Source organism: Ambystoma mexicanum, chromosome 4p (genome assembly GCF_040938575.1).
Source record: "Ambystoma mexicanum isolate Mex_15411 chromosome 4p, UKY_AmexF1_1, whole genome shotgun sequence".
In the NCBI taxonomy this organism is placed as follows: domain Eukaryota; kingdom Metazoa; phylum Chordata; class Amphibia; order Caudata; family Ambystomatidae; genus Ambystoma; species Ambystoma mexicanum.
Genome location: NC_090927.1, coordinates 742,487,038 through 742,509,344, shown reverse-complemented (window position 1 = coordinate 742,509,344; position 22,307 = coordinate 742,487,038). Strand labels below are relative to the sequence as shown.

General features: G+C 42.6%; 1 protein-coding gene across 1 annotated transcript in view; it reads right to left on the bottom strand.

Annotated features, from left to right (window-relative positions):
• Window positions 1-11,644: 11,644 nt before the first annotated feature.
• Window positions 11,645-22,307, bottom strand: part of LOC138452855 (uncharacterized) — a 1,928,742-nt gene continuing 1,918,079 nt past the window's right edge. The window contains exon 107 of the mRNA XM_069605205.1: window positions 11,645-12,661. Coding sequence (XP_069461306.1) covers window positions 12,335-12,661 — 327 coding nt within the window. The 3' untranslated portion in view covers window positions 11,645-12,334. The remainder of the gene's footprint in view (window positions 12,662-22,307) is intronic.

Here is a 22,307-nt window from a genome sequence, read left to right as displayed (position 1 = left end):
ACCCGGGGTGTTGTCTCGTGGTGCAGGTAGATAGCGTTAGGGCATCATGACGTACCCACTCTGTAGTTTTGCCCCTATGCCAATTTTTGCGCAAGTTACCATCAGCAGAGAAGACCCTACTGACAACACTGTGGATGAATCGGGATCCATAAAAACATTAAGTAATGCAGGTATGCGATACCGGCGCTCTGCGCACCTTGACAATAGGCAAGCGTCCATTTCGCAAATTTGTAAAGGAGCAACTACTTGTCACTGCCACAGAAGCTATGAAACTGTAGGAAGCACTGTTAAATATTTAGTGATCTGTGAACACAGTGGGCCTCATTACAACCTTGCCAGTACCATGGTAGTAGAACAGCTAGGATTCCGGCAAAGGCTGTTAGTGTTTCCGGCACCCGTTCCGGCGGCATTGTCACCAGATTATGTGTGCGGGTGGAGCGGTGTAAATCCCCATTCATGGAATCCGATAGGCTTTTTTGGCCGGTAGGGCTGTTAGTCTGCATGTATCTATGATAGTTTAGCATGAGCTAATCCATTCATTCATTCATTCATTCATTCATTCATTCATTCATTCATTCATACATGCATCCATTTAGTATGAATTATAATTTGTTTTGATCATAGATCGATATTTGCTAATAGCCATATAATTATGTATATTTAGCTTGTTATTTTGTAGAATGCACGTTGTAGTGTGTTTCTAGGAGCAATTGCTATTGTGTTTTTGACCATCATGAACTAGTCATGCTGAGAGCATGGAGAGAGAATTGTGTTCGTAGACGTACACAGTGTGAGTGATGTTTCCATAATAAAATTATTCTTGGCAGACTGTTAGAGAAATAACCTTGCTGGCTGCGGAGAAATGCTTGTTTTCGTTCTGAATGAGACTGTCTCGATGTGCGAAGACAGGATTGTTACACGATATGCTGTTCTTAGAATATAATAGAGTACATGTCACTGTGAACTAGTACAGTATATGATTATGCTATGCTGGCTGAAATTATGTATGCATGCACGTAGCCATAGTATGCATGGAATGCTTTCTAAGAACACGCTTGTAAAATGAATGAGTCATTGCTGTGTATAACAGTAGGTTGCTGTTCTGTTCAGTAGGTTCAGCTGGCTGAGAGAGCTAGAGAGCTAGAGGGAAGGAGGCTGTCTCACAGCTGGTTGAGAGAGAAGGGAGGCAGTCTCTCACAGTCTTAGGGCCTCATTACACGGATGGCGGAGAACCATGGCGCTATTAGCGCCATGGTTCATGTCGGTAAAATACCGGCACCGCCTTGGCGGAAAGGGGAATTACCGCCCCATTCCAAGGTTGGCGGGGCAGTAATTCCCCCTTCCACCATTGCCCTTCCCCATTCCCATTTTTGCCCCATAGGGCATAATGGGAATGGGGAAGGCGCTAATTACGGTACCGCAAATTGCGGTACCGTAATTAGCTCCCTGGGTCCCTCTGCGGGTTGGTTTTTAACGCCTGCAAAAAGCAGGCGTTAAATTCCCCAACCCGCAAAAGGAACCTCGTAGTAAGGCGGTAAGGATTTACCGGTACCAGTAAAATACCGGTACCGGTAAATCCTTACCGCCATCCGTGTAATGAGGCCCTTAGTCTTGGAGGCTGTGTGTGGGGGTAGAGCTAATGCTGGGATTTGCTGGGATGCTGAAAGGGTTGGGTTTGCTAAATGCACTCGTAGCTAGAGAGTGCTCTACTTGTTAGTGATTAATGACATTTTGTCATGCATGAATAAAGATGCATTTTGTTTATTGAAATAATCTGATTCCTGTGTTTATGTGATTCTCTTCTGTTTTCTTTACATAGCATAGCATATCTAGTTTTACAGGTCGCCTGGCTTACCCTCAGCATTTAGCTGGAGGTGACACAGGTGCCCCACCGGCACTCCTGTAGTCGGGTAGTCTGGTAAAGTGCCAGTATCCTCGGATACCAGCACTTTTTTACCAAACCGCTGGACTCAGAATGAGCCCCAGTGTTTGGAAGGAGAGAAATTGCTGCTTAGGTCGGATGGTAATGAATGTGTTCTGTAACGTTCCCATGGAAATCCTTCATTGTCCCGGCCAGGGTGACTGTTAAACCTAAGTGGAATAAAAATATCAAAGACATGCTCCACCAGCAAGGGTGTGCTGTGAAACACTAAGAGAGTGGAGAAAACACAGTGCAAGCCATGATTAGTCACCATCAGTCTCGAACCCTGTTAGATGGGCAGGTGCTGATCACAAATGACATTCTGAAAGACTGTTAAAAGAGAATTATTTTGACATTTAGGGCCTAATTCACAGAAGCATTTTATAATGGCAAAACCCCATTGGAAAATGCTCTGTGAATCAGGGCATAAACATTACATGTCCTCCCATAGACAAAATGTAACATCCCAGATAGCGGAACTCAGGGGCAATGGGGTGGCTTCATCCATTTTGAATGACAATGCTCTATTCAACCTGTTTACCTTGCCCCTATCTGAACTGCTAGATGCCAAAGGGGTGCTATATACAAACTATGCTCATGATACTCAGTGTCTCATCCCAATTTCCAAAGATTACACCAGGGACACAGCCCATCAAAATGGTCTATTCTCTAGTTCAGTCGTGGATGATGGAAAATCTCCTGCCACTTAACGATGCAAAAACTGAGATAATGATTGAAGGCACAGCCGCACGACTAAGGAAACTAAGTCCTGAATATAAAGAGTTCCATATAGTAGGTTGTGTTATCACCACCCTCCCGAAGGTTAAGACTCTGGGTATAGTGACTGACCGAGAGCTTAGCATGAAGTCTCACGCAAGCTACTTGGTCTCACCCACCTCTTATCATCTAAAATTGCTTGCACAGCTGAGACCTTTTTTGACACAAGAAAACTATGCTATTGCAAGGGCAGTTATAAGTGCCAAGATAGATTATGGCACCTGCCGGTTGCAGGGTGCAAGCAACGGAGAAATCATGCGCCTCCAGGTAATCCAAAATAATGCTGTAAGGGTTGTAAAGGGCCTGAGGAGGAATGAGCATATCTCAGAAGCCAGAAGGGCTTTGCAAGAAGAAGAAAAGAATCTGATATGTTGCGCCAAGATCTATTTTAATCAATTGTCGAGTGCATCAAAAGAAACCCCTCGACACGTGTTTCTCCACTGTGTATTAAGGGTGGTGCATCAGGAGGTTTAAATCATTCCATTGAATTTGCAACCTAAAATGAATTGCAGCGGTTTTAGCTTTTTGGGCAATAATAAAGGTATCCTACATTGCTTCTGATTTCAGATCCAACATCCTCAAAATATATAAGGTTTTGGTACTTACAATAGTATTTGTCATTTTGCTTCAAAGTCACTATGTTCTGATCAGTTGAAAACACTTGCTTCATATACGCATGTGTCTATCAGTCGTATTACTAAAAAAATATATAAACAAGCGTACTATATGTAGTTGCTTTTGATATTTCCTTCATATCAATATACATTAGTTATTAGTCTATATCTGAGTATTTTCACTGCTTTAGCATATTAGGGGAGCCCTTTTGCTTACTTGATGTTGTTTTTCAATTTAGCGCCTGTTTCCCGTTTCGAAACGTGTTCCTCGTGGCATGTTAACCATGGAGGACTAAAGGTGGCCGAATACTTACAGCAGTGTCATGAAGCGATCACGCTCGTTAAGCTTAATAGCGTCCTCACGCATACACCATCTTGCTTTGGGTTTGTATTCATGACGTAACTTTATGCTGTGTGCATTCTCGTGTTCCTGTGGATATTCTGACTTGGCTAATCCCTAAATTCCAAATATTATAGTATTTTCTTAATATTGTTAATATGGATTTTTAGCTTGACGTGGGTCTCGAATCAGGAGCATATATATAATACCTCAAACAAAATACTATTTTAAACCATATGTTCCTACTCCTACATTTCACAATATTCAAAGTTAATTGTTTTTGTTACGATGCATTTTCTAGATTGAAACATTTTCATGTTATTTGAAACGAGAGAAGGAGAAATGGAAATATAAGATAGGGGAACATAGGTGCCCCCCTAATGAGGCTGGACTTGCTATTTCACATGCAATAGTAGTCATTAATAACACAAGAGCTTTAGAGAAAAAGGTGCATTTCTGTATCCACATTTAAACCTGTATGGCAAGTGTCCATTAGACATATACAGGATGCTTCTTTACATCTCAAAATATTTTCTTTATTTACTCCAGTGTGAGGCATACAGATACTTTCAAGTCCAAAGTATTTGATACTGTCCATAGAGTCTTCTTTGTGGTCCTGTTGTAAATGGTAGGCCAGTGGGAATCTTGAGTCCTTGTTCCTAATAGATATCAAATGTTCGGAAATTCTTACCTTTAGAAGTCTGATAGTATTGCGTATGTATATTTTTTGGCAGGTGCATTGGATGCCATATACAATGAATTTGGTGTTGCAGTTGATAAACTGAGAGATTTTTCAAATTTTGCCATTTGGCATTTGAATTTCTTGCTTGCCATTTGCTGAATACGGGCATAATTTGCATTTGCCACATTTATAGTTTCGTACTTATGACTTCTTGTTCCACATTTGTGGAAGACCAACATCTTGAATTTTGTTCACAAAGTTTGAAGGGCTCAGCATAACTTTGAGATTGTTTGCTTGGTGAAAATTTAACTCTGTGTATTTTCCAGATATGTTGATAGGTCTTTGTCCAGTTGTAGGATTGGCCAGTGTTTGGACCGTATTGTTTTGATTACCTGCGTTTTGGAGCTGTATGTAGTTATAAACCTTATCTTATCTGAATTGATTGAAGGGGCAGATTTGGGTTTGTTAGTGAGCAAATCTGCTCTCGTTCGTAGTTTAGTTTTCTTGTAAATTTTCCAGAGATGCTGACAGTCGTAACCTCTTTCTTAAAATCTTTGGATTGGGTCTCTTGCATGTTTTTCATATTCCTTATTTTCTGTGCAGTTTCTCTTTATATGCAACAGTTCTCCATATGGAATATTTAAGATCACATGATCCGGGTGATTGCTTTTTGCGTGAAGAATACTGTTTCCTGCAGTTGGTTTAACAAAAAGAGTTGTACGGATGGTGTAATTCTTGATGTATAGTTCCAAAACTAAGAAGTTGATTGAGGTTGTACTTTCTTGTAGAGTAAATTGTAAGTTGTACTCGTTAGCATTTAGATAGTTATGAATTTCTTTAAGCTCATGAAGGTCTCCATTCCAAATTATCAATATATCATCTATATAGCGGCCCCAATAGATTGTATGGTTTTCAGTGGTAAATACAGGGTGTTGCCAAGCAAACTCGATTTCAAAGTGGCCCATATATAAATTAGCATATACAGGTGCACATTTTTCACCCATGGCCGTGCTTTGTTTTTGTCTGTATAGTTGATTGTTGAAGGTGAATATATTATTTTGAAGTGTAAAATTAAGCATTTCTGTAAGCATTTGATTTTGTTGATGAAAAGAGATGGATCTGGTTTTCTACGTTGTCTCAATATCCTTAGTGTGGAAGATACTGGTGTATAACGAAGAAACATCAAGTGTCACTAATCTGTAGTTAGCCTCCCATGATACTGTTTCTAGTTGCTGAGTGACTTGTTTGGTGTCCCGTATATATGATGCCAATCCTGATACCAAAGGTTGTAAATGCTTGTCTATGTATTGCGATATGGGTTCTGTTAATGATCCAATACTACTAATGATGGGTCTGCTCAATAGAAAGTTCTGAAAGGGCTTATGAATTTTGGGAAATAAATATATTGTGGCTACAGTCCAAAATGGATTGTGCATAAAGAAGTGCTTTGCACTGGCTCCCTACAGCCAGTAGTGCCACATTATGTCTCCTCTATATTACACATAAATGCCTATACGTAGTGAGCCCAGCAAATCTCACTAATGGCCTTTTCGTGGCTACCGGCATGAAGGATACTAAGGTCCAACAATCTGGGACTTCTACAGACCCTTTGGGCCAAGCTTGATGTTGTCACTAAGGGATGTTTGGTTATGCTGCCCCTAAGAGCTGGAATGCTGTGCCACCCGACCTGAGACGGTGAGACAATGCCAGTCTCTTTCAAAGTTTAAACATGGACTAAAAACACTGATGTTTTGTTGACTTTTAGTCCAGTTCAGGTTCTGATGTGGGCACCTCTCATTATAGATTTTATGTGTGCCAGCCTCTTTCGAGGTTTCAAGGGGGACTAAAAACCTTGCTGTACTGTGGATTTAGATCAGGTTTTGATATGGCACCTCTGACTATAGGTTGTATGTGTTGTTTGTGATGTACTGTTTTAAGTTCCTGTCGGCGCTACTATGCCTCCGGACAATCTGTCTGACTACATCCGCTCACTCATCTGTGAAATTTGAAAGGTCCCAGAAACGGCAGGAATCAGATTGGATTATACTGATAGAATCTTCAAAAGATATCAACAAAAGAAGGGTTTGCATACAGATCTTATTATGCATGTCGATTTCTATGAGGAAAAAGACAAAATCATGTAGAAAGCCAGGCAGCATTAAGAAGTGCACCTAAGAGGGTCATAAATGACATATTTGACTTGACAGGTTCTGTAGAAAAGAACAGGGAAAAAAAACAAATTGACAAAAATGCTGAATTCGGGATTGGAAAAATAACTGAAGTCCCATAATGATGATCAAGGAGAGCAGGGGGGTGCCCCCCGCTCTCCTTGATCATCATTATGGGACTTTGGGGGTTGCGGGGTGTCTCCCAATTCCATAACAAGGAATGCGGGGGACAAATAAAGTTTTAAAAATATATATATAAAGAAAAGGACCCTTCGGCGCCGGTTCCCTTCCGCATAAGTGAAGGGATCCGGCGTGGGAATGGGTGGCACACAACACGATGTGCCACCAACAGGTAAGCAGGGGGATGATGATTTCACTGAGGAGCCGATTTCGAATTCGCTATTGCCGTATTTGGCAATTTTCCAATTTTTGGCACTTGGTCAAATCACGGATATCCAGACTTTACGATTACTACCATGTAAAAAAGGTGAGCAATGGCAGAAATTACCAAAAACCTATGTGAGAAAAACATAAACATTGGAGGTCATTACAACCTAGGTGCTAAGTACACCAACTTTACCACCATGGTGTAAACTACGTTTACACCATGGTGGATGGCGGATTTACCGCCCCATTCCAAGGTGAGTGGGGCGGTAAATCCCCATTTCCCATTTTCCCTTCCCCATTCCCATTTTTGCCCCATAGGGCATAATGGGAGTGGGGAAGGCGCTAATTACGCCACCGTAAATTACGGTGGCGTAATTAGCATCATGGCGGATTAGCGCCATGGATTTTAACGGCTGCTAAAAGCAGGCGTTAAAATCAGAATCAGGCGTTAAGGGTTAAAGGTGGCGTTAACCCTTAACGCCTGAGTTGTAATGAGGGCCATTGCCTACAATTGGTGCTTCCCATTTTAAATTCTCTTTCAATTGAACGGTGAAACAGTGGGACCTTGCTGAGCAACAAAATAAAGGGAGCTTTTGGGGTTACACCTTTCATCTGTGGAGGTAGAGCAAATTCCAAGCCACGACTCTCAACCATGCAATGGTCATCTGAAGAAGTACAAGAGAATGTTTTTCAACCTGAGTAAGGTTGCCTCAGGCCATACTTGAGTGAGGTGGAGGAGGGCCATTGCTCCATTAGAAGACAACTGCGGTAAGGTTCTTTTTTTGAAGGGGGACAACGATAGCCTCCATGCAAAATGTGTGGCGTGCCAGACAAAGTTGCACAATTTGATGCATAATTTCTGATAGTGGGGGTTCATGAATTTTCCTTTCCTTGTTTCTGGACGGATTTGGATGAGGCGGCTGGCAGGGGAAAAAACCTGGGTTTATTGTTGCGTGTTAATGTTGTGGTATCCTGTGAAACGTGAAGCAATGGTGGGACGCTGGGGCAGTTAGTGTGTTGGAAGGTGGACAGTTTGGACCACTCAGTGAGCTAAGTGGGTTGATTGCCTTCTCAACCTTTCCTATCTATGTTTTTGCAGACATCAAATGTATTACTTTATTTTACTGTGGTCTTGGGGAATTGTCCATGCTTTTTGTAGTTGTGTTGTTGGTGTGGACTTTATATCCGTTTTATTTTCTTATGTCTGACCTCCTCTGGGGCAGGATATACAGTTGTTTGCACAGCCTATTGCTCTTGAAGGATGACAGGTCTTGGGCTTTACTTATGAAATCATTTGGAATGTTAGAGACACAAGTTGGAACCTTGAATGTCCAGGGGCTAAACTCACCTGTTAAAAGGACAGCTATTATCTCAATGTTCCTGGATGCACAGGTAGAAGTTGTAGTTTTACAGGAAACTCATCTCCTGCAGCAGGATGAGTGGCTTCTCTGCTCCAAGTACTTCCTGCAACTTTACCTTTTGGCCACTTGTAGTAAAAAAAAAAAGGCAGTACAATTCGATTGACTATAGAGTTCCCATGCATAGTCCTAGTGACACACAGAGATGGTCAGGGTAGTGTGATGAGCTGAACAGGTTTATGGGGTGATATACCCCTTACAGCTATTATGCTCTACCACCAAATGGACCGGCCCATTTTTCATAGAACTCAATTGTAGGAGATGGCTAGTTTTGACAGGTGTTAGTGGTCTGGGATTTAAATGTGGTTCTTGACCGAGGGACAGTCTGGTTGGGGAACCCTCATGTCATGGGGAGGACTTGTCCACGTAGCTTGGCTGATATGACTCTCTATAATTGGTTTACATCTGGCATGGCCCCTCAGTTGGATGGATTCACAGCTCTCTTGTATAAGAGGTTCATAGATGTATTGACTACTCCCGTATGCCAATTTTTTTAAAAGCCTTAATGCTTGAGATGGGGTATCATGTTGATGTCTGAGTCCGTAGTAACGTTTTTCTGTAAAACATGCAACTACCTTAGGGCATGAACTTCATTATTATTTAATCAAGGTGCAAACATTTCAACAAGGCTCTGGTCAGATGGCGGGACGGAGTGCTTCCATAGCCTTATACATAGAGATCAAGCAGGCTCTGTAAAGATGATACATGCATTTGAGGCATCTGCAGGGTTCTAGGAATAATTGATTTTGCTAACGGAGTGAAAAAACATTGGCATTATCGTTGCAGTATTTAAAATTAGTTATGTCTAAATTTGGATTTGGCCCTACACTAATTATCTGGTTTGGCAAATTACCAGTCTCCAACATACACGTTTTATGGTGAATAGGGATACCAAAGAGAGCATGCATTTAAAGAAGGGTATAAGTCATAGCTGCCGGCTTTACCCACTGATTGTTGTACTGACCATGTAAACATTGGCCCACAGTATTCACATTGATTCTCAAATTAAGTGTGTATAGAATAGGAAAACAAGACAGTGTTATTTGTGGTTTTGTTATTTTGCTTAAGAGGCACATTAGTAAAAAACACGACCCTTAATCGTGAAGGAATAATTGACCTTCCAAAAAGTGGTTGGCTTTAACATTTATTACCAAACATTGGGCACATTATATCATATTTTTGTGCTAAGTTAGTCTTGTCAAGATGTTGCTTTGGTCCGCCTGGATGTCTGGAGTATCACAACCCATGGTGCCTTGGGTCATCTTGATGGGGCCTGGATATCACGCTCTTTAGCTTATGTTGTGGATAGGAATTAATAGGCTCCTCTGCACCTTCTTGGTGGCATGGGCCTAGGTTGGTTGACATTCTTCCAGACCAGGCACTGCCATCCTAGCACCAGCCACCACTGCATGATCAGGCTTAGGGCAAAGACTCTGGAGACTTTCCGTCTTTACTCTCTTGTCTTCCGTTCTGTCGTTTGCAAATAATGTTTCCTTCTCTTCCTTGTTCCTTTGTCTCATTAATTCCTTCTTCCCCTGGCATCATTCTACCATGCTGTTTGTTCCTTCATCTACCTTACTGTCTGTAAAAACCAATCAAATGCCCGATAGGTTTCCTTTCTCTGGTTCCCCTGTTGTTGACCTGTCTCTCTTCACTGCCTCCTTCTGTATTTCCCCTCTCACCACCTCTTGTTGGATTTGTTTCTCCCCCTCTTCCCTAATTTCTTCCTCCTCCTCAGTTTTTTCTCTTCCTCTGCTTTTAACTGCTTTTAACGGTTGCACCTGTGCAATTGATTTTGGCATCTACTCCATTCTTTATCAGCATTCCCCCAAATGATCTTTTCATGTGTGTTTCTCTCCCTACTTTAGAATTTCCTCCACCTCTGTGCCTCTTTCTCACACATCAGCTCTTCACCTCCACTCCTCTTTCTCCCACCTCCTCTTCTATCACCTTTTCCCAATCTTTGTTTCCTAACTTTTGCTTCACTTTCTCCCTCGTCTGCTGTTCTCACTCACTCCTCTGTCCTGCTCTTTTGCTGAGCATCGTCCTTGCTGCTACGCGAGGCTCCCAACACCTCTCTTCCTCCCGCACTCTGAACTCCACCACTACCTGGAAGACACCATCCCGCCAGCTCCCCGATCTCTTCCACGCTACTAGATTATGTTATTTTTTGCTTCTCCCTGGTGCACTGAAAGAAGAAAACTAGCTTTATGAATTATGGGGAAGATGAGGAAGAAAGAATACGTCTAAAGTTGGAGAGAAGTGTGGAAAAACGACTAGATTATATGTTATTTTTTGCTTCTCCCTGGTGCACTGAAAGAAGAAAACTAGCTTTGTAAATTATGGGGAAGATGAGGAAGAAAGAATACGGCTAAAGTTGGAGAGAAGTGTGGAAAAACGACTTGAAGGTGATTTAGCATAGTAAGGGCTGATTCTTCTAACATCGCTAGTTGTTTTATTGCTTTGTATACATAGGAAATATTTAGAGGATCAATGTAAAAGTCCAGAATTGAGGTGTCTTGTGCCACTGTGTTAGTGGTACCCACTGTCAGGTGGTTCAACTGCCCTACAGCACAGAGATTCCTAACCTCTACTCTCCCAAAAACTAAGAGGGAGAAAATAAAGATCTAAGAACACAGGTGAGGACCTTGCAATCTTTGGATACCCTTTGCTAGAGGGATTTTACGCTGATGAAGTACCTGAGCCAGTGGAGACAATTGTGTTTCCTAAACTGCTTGCTGGAGACCGCTACACCGTGAATCTCTTTGGAGACAACACAAAGTAAACTCTCTGAAACGAGCAAAAAAATAATATCCACCCTATTTGACTCTCACCCTATTGTTGATCATCTCAAATCAAAGGTTTGCCCAAACCATCTGTAAAATGGAGCAGTCTAATGGTTAGTAAGCAATTGTAAGACATTTCCATACATTTTGACCAAATAAAAGCTACTTTTGTGTATTTGCCTTTGCAACGGAAAAACGGTTCTACATGTATCAAAAGAGTTTTTTTAAGTCTTCATTTTGGCTGTGCACTTTTGCCTAACCAGAATTCAACCCGTTTTTTGTATTTTGGCGGGAGTCGCCCTTCCACACTCCCCTATTCTAACCCATACTTGCACACTCCCATCTTCCCTGCTCCCACATACATAGAGCTGGTCGAATTCTGGTCGAGGAAAAGTGCATGACCAAAATGAAGACTTTAAGGTTTTAAGTGACGGGATACCAAGAAAAATAAATGTCTAGCTTTCATCTGTTACCCAATCCCTGATGCCCAACTGCTTCCTGACCTTAGCATCTAACTCAAATGTATAACCAAACAAAATTGTGAAAACGACTAAATAGCATATTTGATTTTTATTATTTATAACGCACTCAGAATGGACCAAACCAAATAAAGGTGCAGATGGAATATAAAGAAGTCACTGAAGAACTGTAAAGACGGGCAAACTATCCTAACAAAACATACCCCCTCACTTCCCCTCGATGTTCCCCTGGTTGCCCCTTATTTGAAAAGAAAAGTCTTAAGATCTCAGTGAAACTGATAGAGATTTGAGGGCTCTGATGTCTCAAGGGATACGATTCCATAGTCTCGGACTCCATATGAAACGGCAGAATCGTAGAAAAATGTATTTGCCCTTTTATTACTGAATTGGTTGGGTTTGTTATTGCTTTGTCCAGATTTCGCCCAGTTTATTGTTGCTTAACAGTGTGTTAAAAATCAAAGGTTATTATTGGTATAGCGTGCAGGAATTGGAAGCAGATAGTGATTTAACTGAAATGAGGATGCATTACGAGTGTGGATACCAAAGACTTCTTGCTTGCTTGACAAGAACCATGGCACCCATCTTTCTAAAATCCAACTATGGAGAAGAACAATGGACGTAAAATATTTGGCATATCAATCGAAATATTATGTGTTCAGAATAGCAATACAAAAATAGATATTATTTAACAGTTCCACTGTCTTCGCTCTGTTGACCTGACCTGTCAGCTTATATTGCCCAATATTAAAGATGATGCTCAGATTAGAATGGGTGGATGGTAGCTTTCATGCCTCTAAGAGACCATCGCGAAGACGGCACATTCTCCTTCTGAACATCGAGTTGGAGAACTGGATCACGTGGTGATGTTGAAGAGATGTAAACTGGACAAGAATATGCGTCTGATGCTTTCAAGGGATCATTGACACCAATCTTCTCTGACATGGGCAAGCAGTGCAGATGGACGACAGGTAATAAACTGGCACTTTGCTTTGGTGAAGAATCAAGAAGTTCAGCATCGGTCTTGTTCCATGATACACCCCAGATATGGATTCCGTAGATGAACATTCCTTCATGTGGGGGATCTCGTATCTAAAGAGAAATGAAAATGCACCATTTTATGTCTTCGTTGTATTGGGAAAGCAATTAAAAGGTCTATTTTTTAAATAGTGAATTAAAGACTTACTAGTATGTTACTTTATATGCATAAAGGCTGCTCTTGAGAGATAAAGCAGCTGCTAAGCTATGACCAGGAAATGCACACCTTAGTTGAGTTTCTTGGATACCTAGACTAAGTATATTTGGTTAACAGTATCAACATGTAACGCTACATGAATCATGAACTGTGAGAAGTTTTAGCAGATATCCATCATTGTTACTTATCAGTACCTGATAACACTGATACAGTGCTTCAGGGACACATGGACAATACAAGGAAGGCTTGTGGATCAGTTCTGCTCTCCAGTAGCACAGCTATTCTGTATTCCTATTTGTATTTATTTAGAAGAGTCGAAAGGTACTTCCATCAGAAATACAGAACATAAAGCATAACACAGACCGAGCATTCCCATTTCTAGGTTCTTTAGAAAGGGCCAAGTGTGTTATTGCATAAACCAAAATATAAAGGGTAGGGAACTATGAAACAGAACATTAAGACAATTTAAAATGGAATAAGTTACATACAATTCTACAGAACGTTGCTGGAAGTGGTAGGGGTTGCAGAATCACAGAGGTGAGAGGATGCTGTGGGCAGAGTTGAGTGATTGCTCAAGGACTGCTTCAGTGGGACTGTCCCTGATAATTGGGGGTCAGGGAGTGATATGAGCAAGGCGAGGGGTGGCATAGGGTGGATTTCGGATTATTAGGTTGAAGAGGGCATGGGACAAAGGATGCTTCACAGTAAACAATTTTTATTGTGCATCAAAAGTAAAGTAACAAAGAATGTCATGCCCCCAGCAGCAACCATGCTTAAATTTAGCAGCCCGCTCCTGCTTCAAACATGCAGATACATGCTATCATACAACACACATTCTCTCTCATTCACCCGCATGTTCATACATCATTCAAACAACTTGCATCAACGCATACACAAAAACAAACACACCAACATACAAGTGCACATACATAAAAACACGTTTTATACACATAACTCACTTCACTACCTGCTTGCACCCTCAGCACGCGCTGCCATGGATGGCCAGATGCCCCGCCCCCCATTTCCATAGTGTGAACATCCAGACAGACAGGAGAGAACTCCTCTCCTGTCAGTCAGTGTGCATACACCATCAGTGCAATAATGAAAGGACACCCTGCTGGCCTTTCACTATTGAGAGCTACATTTGCTGCAGAGTACAAATGCTCCTCATTACATAAACAAATATAGCCAGTCACTGAAGCGAGGAGGTGGCCCCCCACGCCCATAGTGAGGAATAGTAACTGGCAATGACTATGGAACATATTTGATAATTATACGTGATTGACACAAATCTTGTCTGTACAAATTCGCCATTTGCAAATAATTAAAGGATGAAAAGTTGGCCATGCATGCTACCTATTGGTCAATGATTCACATATTAACTGTTCATAGGAAGAGAAGAAGACAATTCCTCATCGGTGCAAAAACATGGGCGTGTGGGTCACTTATTTTGACAATCCAGATCCCTACAAGAGCATTTTCTTCAGCAGCAGCTGCCATATCCCAAACCAGAGTTTTGTTGTAATAGCAAAATACTTACTTTTCTATGGTAATTAGAGGGACATGTACCTGGTTTGAGGGTGTTTTACAGCGCCAAGTGTAAACTGTACGCTGCTCTGTATAAAAACCAATTATCATATAACCAGCCGACCATACCATTGGAGTACGGAACATTTCTAGTAAATTATATGAATGATGGGAGCAAACACAAATCCTGCATGTACAAAATGCCAATTGGAACGTGTGTAGTTGAGAACAGTTAGACAGTCATGTCACTCATTTGTCCCTTATGGACATCTCAAGCTTCTGCTAGAATCCCTATTTCACCCTACCGGGGTACAGAAAGGGGAGGCCCAGTGGGTTACAGAGTTTGCTGGACAAATGATGTGCATGCTCAAGCCAGTGCTCCTGCTCCAAGTTGTGTAGCGTTTGGGAGTGTTGATCTTCACCAAAACGATCATCATAATCCTGTAGCCAATAGTTACTGATTCCACAACTGACTGCACACTACACATCGCATCTTGCAAAACCACAACTACTTGGACTACTTTTAAGATGCTCACTAAGGCAGACCTCAGTGCCACCCTAGCATACCTCAAGGCCACATCGTACACAGACAACATCTTCCCTGCCTCTGTACTCAAGACCCTTCTGACTAAATAACTCCTCCATTTCATGACAATCCTCAAAAGCTCCCTCGCTCAAGGCATCTTCCTCTCAACCCTCAAGACTGGACAAATCCTTCTGCATTTTTAGAAATCAACACTGGACCATGACGACCTCAGCAACTGCCACCCCATCACCCATCTTCGTAACCATGCAAATCCACCAACACATCAGAGCCAACAACCTCCTTCAGTCCTACCAATCTGTCATCAGACCCAAATGTAGCAGAGAAGCAGCTACAATCAAGGAGCTGGAAGATGGCCTTAAAATCCTCAATGATGGCCATCTTTGCCTTCTGGTTCTCATTGACCTCTTGCCAGCCTTCAACACAGTAGACCACAAGACACTCATTGATGATCTATATTGCATCATGGGGATCAGCGAGATTGTCCTTACCTGGTTCTATCCTACCTTGCTAACGGCCACCAGTTTGTACAAATGGATTCCTCAAGATCACCAACTCTACCCATCACCTGTAATCTTCAGTCTTTAAATGGGAATGCTTGAAACCCTCCTGGCTCCACACAACATCCACATCCATCAATACGATGGCTTGCACCTCTACCTCAAGATATCCTCCATCGAAGAAATTCACAGGCTCCTGGGCTGCCTCACATTGCTCCAATTCTGGATGCTCACGGCTTACCTGAGGCTTAACCCTTCCAAGATTGAATTCCTATTGCTGACAAACAATACTGAACACCTTGACATTCAGACCTGATTCTCTGTTATGAGCCTCGAGGGCTTCACACACCAGCCGGCCATTTGCATGAAGTAACTTGGGTTCGGCGTCAACAGACACCTCTACTTCAAACAGCACATATCAAGGAATACACAAATTGTTTGGTGCCAACTTTCTCTCCTGCAGAAAGGCAAGCCCTTCATCCCAGAAAACAACTTCAGATCTGTTGTCCAAGCCTTGGTCCTCTTCCTCCTGGATGGTGGCAATGCACTTATGCAGGGCATTCCGGGAACTACCCTGGTAGACCTGAGCTATGTCCTACATGCTGCAGCACTGCTCATCAAAGGACTCCACAAATTAATCCACATACCCCGACCCTCTTTGAACTGCACTGGCTCCCACTGCAACCATGTATCATCTTGAAATACTGCTGCATCATCTACAAGGCTGTCAACCTTAAGTCCCCAAGCTACCTCACTGAGAATCTCAACATCTCTGGAGGCCTACGATCCACCAGCAGTAAGGACATGTGCAGACATGAACTCTGCCAGTTCAGGAAGGAAACAACCAGAAGACATGCTTTCTCTCTCTATGCCCCAAGACTGTGGAACCCCCTACCCATCAACAGCAGACTCACCCCTCACTTCTACATTCCAGGAAGGAGCTCAAGACCCTCCTCTTCAAGAAATGGCTCCTTCACATTACTCCACACCTGCCCTGAGACTGGGTGATCTGCCTCCCCCTGTTTCCTCCCCTGGTGGCTTGTAGAGTCCTTGCAGCTTAATTGCCTGCCATCCTCCTTCCCCATTGTTAGCTTCCCATTCCTTTGCGTCTCTGATTTCTTCACAGTGTTCTTCCCATCATATGATTTGCTCTATTGCAGCTAGGCCTGATAATAGGGTAGGCTGGCCATGTAAATTAGGGCTCAAAGGCTGGTTTTACTTATGATTACAGCAGAGTAGCATTGATTATCTTTGTGCTTGCCAGGTTTTCCTAGTTTTTGGCCTCAAGGTTCTCCTGAATGGCCACCTCATAAGATCAATTTGCATTACATACCCACACAGCCCAGGCTGTAGGAGGTGTTTATGGCACCCGATTTTGGTAGGTATAGCTTTATGAAGTCACCCTAAACTACAGCCTCAATATTCACAGGACCTTCCTACCAGGCTCCCGGTGCTGTTCAGACCCATGTCACCACCAAACTCCTGCTCTTCAGCCTTCTATGATGATGCTTCCAAAACATGTAAACTGTCAGCTTTCTGCCAGGGCAGGCTAATTGGCTAGCTTTCCCTCACTTTCCTGGCCCATCCTGCCATTCTTCTTGCATCACTGTAGATGCTCCTCCCTCTGGGCCTTCACACAGTAGCCCAAAGCAACTGGTGAGCAGCATTTCATGGTGTAGCGAGCAACATGTTGCTCCTGAGCTACATTTTGGGGATCAATGCCATAGAGTTTAGACACTGCACTGTCTTTAGGCGCTGTTAACCTGTGCGTACAGAAAGAGCACCAGAGAGACCCCATGGTTCTCCAGCAGCTGTAATCAGGTAAGCACCATGGGCACCTGAGTGCAACACACAGAGTGAAACAGAAACAAAGAGGAGGAGTGACAAGATCACACTGTAACCTAAAAGGTGAATGGAGGCCAATGCCAACAAGGCAAAAGGAGTAAGGGCACAGAGTCGAGAAGAAAGAAGAGGACACCTTTGAGAGACTATTCAAGGAGACATTTTATTCAGGTCAGAAAACCAACACCAAAATTCCATCCTCACCGCCTCAAAAGATACAAGTTACCCAATGTAATGACTACTTTACTCCTATTCCATAGGACCCTTTCATATATACATGTGGGGTTTTCTTCACAGTAAGAGGACAGGAGCATGATGTGCCCATTCAAAACCACACCAATGGCAGGAACACCACTCCACATGCTCCGAGACCCACATGTTAGTCCTTTTATTCAATATCTGAAAAATGTTGTGACTTAGGAGTACAATAGTGTCTAGGATAAGTAACTGTTCTTACTCCAATGTTCTTTCCCCTTTCCTCCTACTTGTGAGAGATTAACACGTGTGAGGACCCTGAGCGCGTCCCCACTTCTTTTCCCCTGTATACTCTTCTCAGGTGGCATGGGAAAGGCCATTGACTTTGCATCCTGACCCTAGGGGTGGATATGCGATGGAGTATCACCTGGGTGGAGGAGACCTGGGGACTAGTGAGAGGACGTCCTTAAGTGAGACATAGTATCCCACATTTCCCTTTCACCATGAACCCTACATCCCTCAAGCCTTTATAGGCTTTTGTCAGCCTTTTTTCTATGACTCCCCTAAAATATGCCCTAAATTGTACCAGTATGGTACTGGGACGACGAAGAGGATGACTAGACCAACACATCTTCATGTTGAAAGGACAAACATCAATCAAGCACAGCCAAGTACTGGGACGAGGAGGAGGACAAAAGGAGCAAGGCCTGATTACCACTTATCTGATTAGGGGTCTAGTCCTTTTTGTAAAAGTAATGATGGCTGGAGTTTTGAAAGATGGAAGCCGAAACCGAATGGAGTCAGCTGTGGGAGTACAGTCAGCTGTGGAGGCAGAGTCAGCTGTGTGCAAGCGGATCTCTCCGGTGTGGCGGCATGAAAGGAGAAGAGCTCAGGACCCATGAAGCAGTGCAGAGTGTATGCAGTAGGAAGCAAAGAAATACGGAGCTGGAGGCCAGTGGCAAGCCGTGAGAAAGAGGCTGACGGGCCTGGGAGAAACTGTCGTGAGAATCCTGCTTTGCCAAAGAAGCTCTGCTGGGTGTGCGCGAGCCACAAGAAGACCGCCATGAGAAGACGCGAGCGACTGCACAGAGAAATAGGAACCATGGCAGTGGAAGACCTCGTGAGGAGCCGTAAGATCAACCAGTGACTGCAACCAGGAAAGGGGGAACAACGGGCTGGTGATATAATTAAAGGGAAGAAAAGCATTTTGAATATGAAATGCCATGAAAGCAAGTTAAAACAAAGCAAGGCATTTTTGAAAATCGAACGCTATGAAAGCAAGTTAAGGCAAAGTAAGGTACTTTTGAATATCGAATGCAATGAAAGAAAGTCAAATCAAAGAAAGGCATTTTGAATATCGAACGCAATGAAAGCATGCTAAATTAAATGAAATGCACTTTTGAATATCAAATGAAATGAAAACAAAGCATTTTGTGACTACCGAACGAAACAGGGACGTCATTTAAGGGTCGCCAGAGGTCGCAACTGTAACCTCTGTGGTCTCCATTGCGACCTCTAAAAAAAAAAAAATGTTTTATTTGGTAATGCAAGCTCCTGGGCTGTGGCCAGCACCATGTGGCTCTTTACGTCTGGAATGGCTGGCTTTCTTGTTCAGGCCCCTTAAAAAAAGAAGAAAAATAAGAACAGGAGTGCCACAAGTCTAACACTTTCAGCACTGACCCCATGTACGAAAGAATAGGAATACCAAATAATGTGTCTTTGTGGAATTCTATACAATAATGGCTAGATTCATTAAAGGTTTATTTCAGGCACACTTCAGGGGGTGAGTCACTGATTTAGTCTGTTCTTAAACGCCTCAACTCATCCTTTCATCCTTCTGAGGTTGATAAATGAGTACCAACACAGGTTGGGTGATATAGGGTGTATATTTTTTCTATATAAAGCGCTTAAGCATAAGTGCTATATAATAAAACATCATTATTGTTTGGTCATGGACGTCTGCTTGCATTCACAGTAATTTGGTAATATGGGCCTATCTGATCTTAACGATACATATGGCGATCCATTCTTGTATGAAATGCACATCACATTTTAGTGATATCGTAACCACATTTTTCGTAGTGTACAATGCTATGTGTGGCCACTTCCTGTTTTGTCAACGGGTGAAATGTTGTGTTCCATCGCTTCCCGCGATATCACTTCGGGGTGGGGTCAAATGACACCACTTCCTGTGATGTCATCAGGGGTTCAAGGGTCGTGTGATGTCACTTCCGCTACCCCTGGTATTTTTTGGTGAAATGACGTCCCTGGAACAAAATTAAACAAGTTGGGAACACTTTGGGATATTGAGAGGTGAAAGAAAGATTGTGAATCACACTAAGAAGAAGGTTGTGAACTTTAGTGAAATATTGAACTGCATGAACTGAAACAAGTGCTAGCAAAGCCAAGAGAGCACAGAGAATTGTATGCAAGATATGATAAAATCAACATTTACCACAGCCAAGAAAATGCAAAGAACTGTGTAAAATAAGGAAACATGCATTGGCAAGAGCCAAGGAAACATAAGAAGGTGTAACAAGTGCATGGTAGTTAAACAAGCGAGTGTCAGGAGAATGTGACACATATGAGTCACACCTCACTGCTGAGGAGAAGCAGTGGGCTGGTGTTAAAGGAAAAGCAGTCAAGGAAGGGTTGCGTGACCTGTAATGGTTGGACCATGTGGTCCGATAACTGCACCTAGACTGGGTGGCCCTGAATGGAGAAGCCTCTGAAAGTACCTATAAAGAAGCTTGTGGTGTGCCAAGACCCTGTTGTGATATTAAGGTCAAGTGTTTGTTTAAAATCTGGAAGATTTTAACTCTTCTGTTTGAAAGCGGGAAGATTTGAACTCTAGGGGAAGGGAAACCTCTTTGTTTGATTAACTATTGTGTACTTGGGGAACGGAACCCCTGTATTTGATTAACTACTTTGAACTTGGGCAAGTAGAGCTTCTTACATGCCAAAGAGCTGGAAGAGGGTCTGAACGTTATTTTGAATTCTAACAATGGTTAGTTATGAGGGTAAGTATAGGTTTTGGACACAGAAAGATATTGTACCTTGGACTTTGTGATGTAGATTATCCTTAGTTTTCTTTAGGTAGGGAAAATCATAGGGCAAATGAGACATTTCTCCACCCTTCCATTCAAGTTAAAATAATGTTTTGTTGAGAAAACCTGAACCTGTTGTCTGTGTCTGTCTCATGAGGCCCTCACACAGGCCATAACCGCAAACACTATTGCAGAATATACTGTATGCTGGCTGAATTGCGCTTCTGCTCTCCAGCTTGAGTCCTATAGTAGTGTTAACAAACAGCATGCAGCATAGGCCACGCCATCGCTTTGCAAATGTCTTCCAAGGGTACATGGTATGATATGATATATGATATGATATGGCAGTTATAACTCGCCTATACACAAGTGTTTCAAGGCGCAACGCGGCAAGGGGGGGAACAGAGGGAAGACAGACAACGATCTCACTAGGCCAGGTGTCATTCAGATCACGCAAGTGCAGGGGGCGAGGGGAAAGTGTAAGGTGGGAAGTGGACAGTGCAGTACATGGGGAAAGAATAAATCCTCTGGTAGGCCAAACGGCTGCATTTGCAATGAGAGTGAAAAGAGTGAACACATATATGGAAATGGAATGACCTTGTGAAGGGAGAAGGAATGAGCCCCTTAGTGAGTCTATCCCTTCTCACTTGCAGGACAAATAATGGAGAGACCCGTTGTTGTCCTGTGTTGCATAGAAATCCGCAAGTGGAAACCCCATTGCCTGAAAATCTGTTCCACTACTACTGGGGACAAACTCTACCCACTCAGTCTTCTCAATGTGTCCATTTACACATTCAGCGAGCCTGCTAGATATGTGCCAATTGGATACACTCAGTCCTGAATGCCCCATAGCCAGGGAACATTGTACCTTGGCATGGTTTGATTTTGATTTTGAAATATTTATAATGCTTACCTGATCGACTGAGCCGCAAATGGGCGCAGATGGATGAAAAGTGGATCGCCTTTGCAAAATGGTCGACCCCAAAGCGCAACTGAAACAAACTAAAATCTGATTCCAATTTCTTTTGTCATTTTTTTGTTTTGTTATTTTGCTGTTTGAGACCCCTCTTGGGCAACAATTTAAAAAGGTAGGTTTTCAGTGCTCTTCAGAACTGATATAATGGTTGTGGGGAGGTCACCTGTCTTTGCTTGTTCAGGTAGAACATTGTTGTAACTTCATATATCATTGGATTCTGTTGGTAGACAGGAGCTCCTTTGACAAGGTTTTCTTCTGTGGTCCATCAACAAAGGTTCTTTCTGACCTCTTTCAGTACTGAGATTTCCAGACTGTGGATGATGTTCTTGACTCCATTTGACAGTTCTCTGAAGCTGCAATTACTCAGGTTTCATCTGACTTTTGGCACCACAGGATGCATTAAAACATTGGTCCTCGCACCCTCTAGAACACGCACTAGAACGGAAGATGCATGAAGCATGCGTAAGCTTATGATTTTGACAGCTTAAATCCTTTCGGGTGGAGGCAATACACTTTGTTGTATGCCCTCTAGAAATCCAATGCATTGGAGGGTCTATGTAGGAGTCTTTGTATATTTCATAATGTTTACTGATAGGCCTGGGAAAACACTAAATCCCAGAGTCACCGTTGGAATGTATGGATTCTCTGTGGTTTGTCATCTCTGATTAACCAATGATCAAGGAAAAGATAAATATGTACAGCTTTCTGATAAAAAGATAAAGTCACTGCAGTCATGACATAGGTCGAAATCATATAAGCCATGTTCAGACCAAAACGCAGAACTCTGTACTAATAGCATTGAGACATGATTGTTCACCTCTGAAATGTGCAGTGAGGAGTCAGATTACATTGTGAATGGAAGCATCCTGCAGGCCCGGTGCACAGCGCCAGTTCTTCTGCGCAAAGGATGCC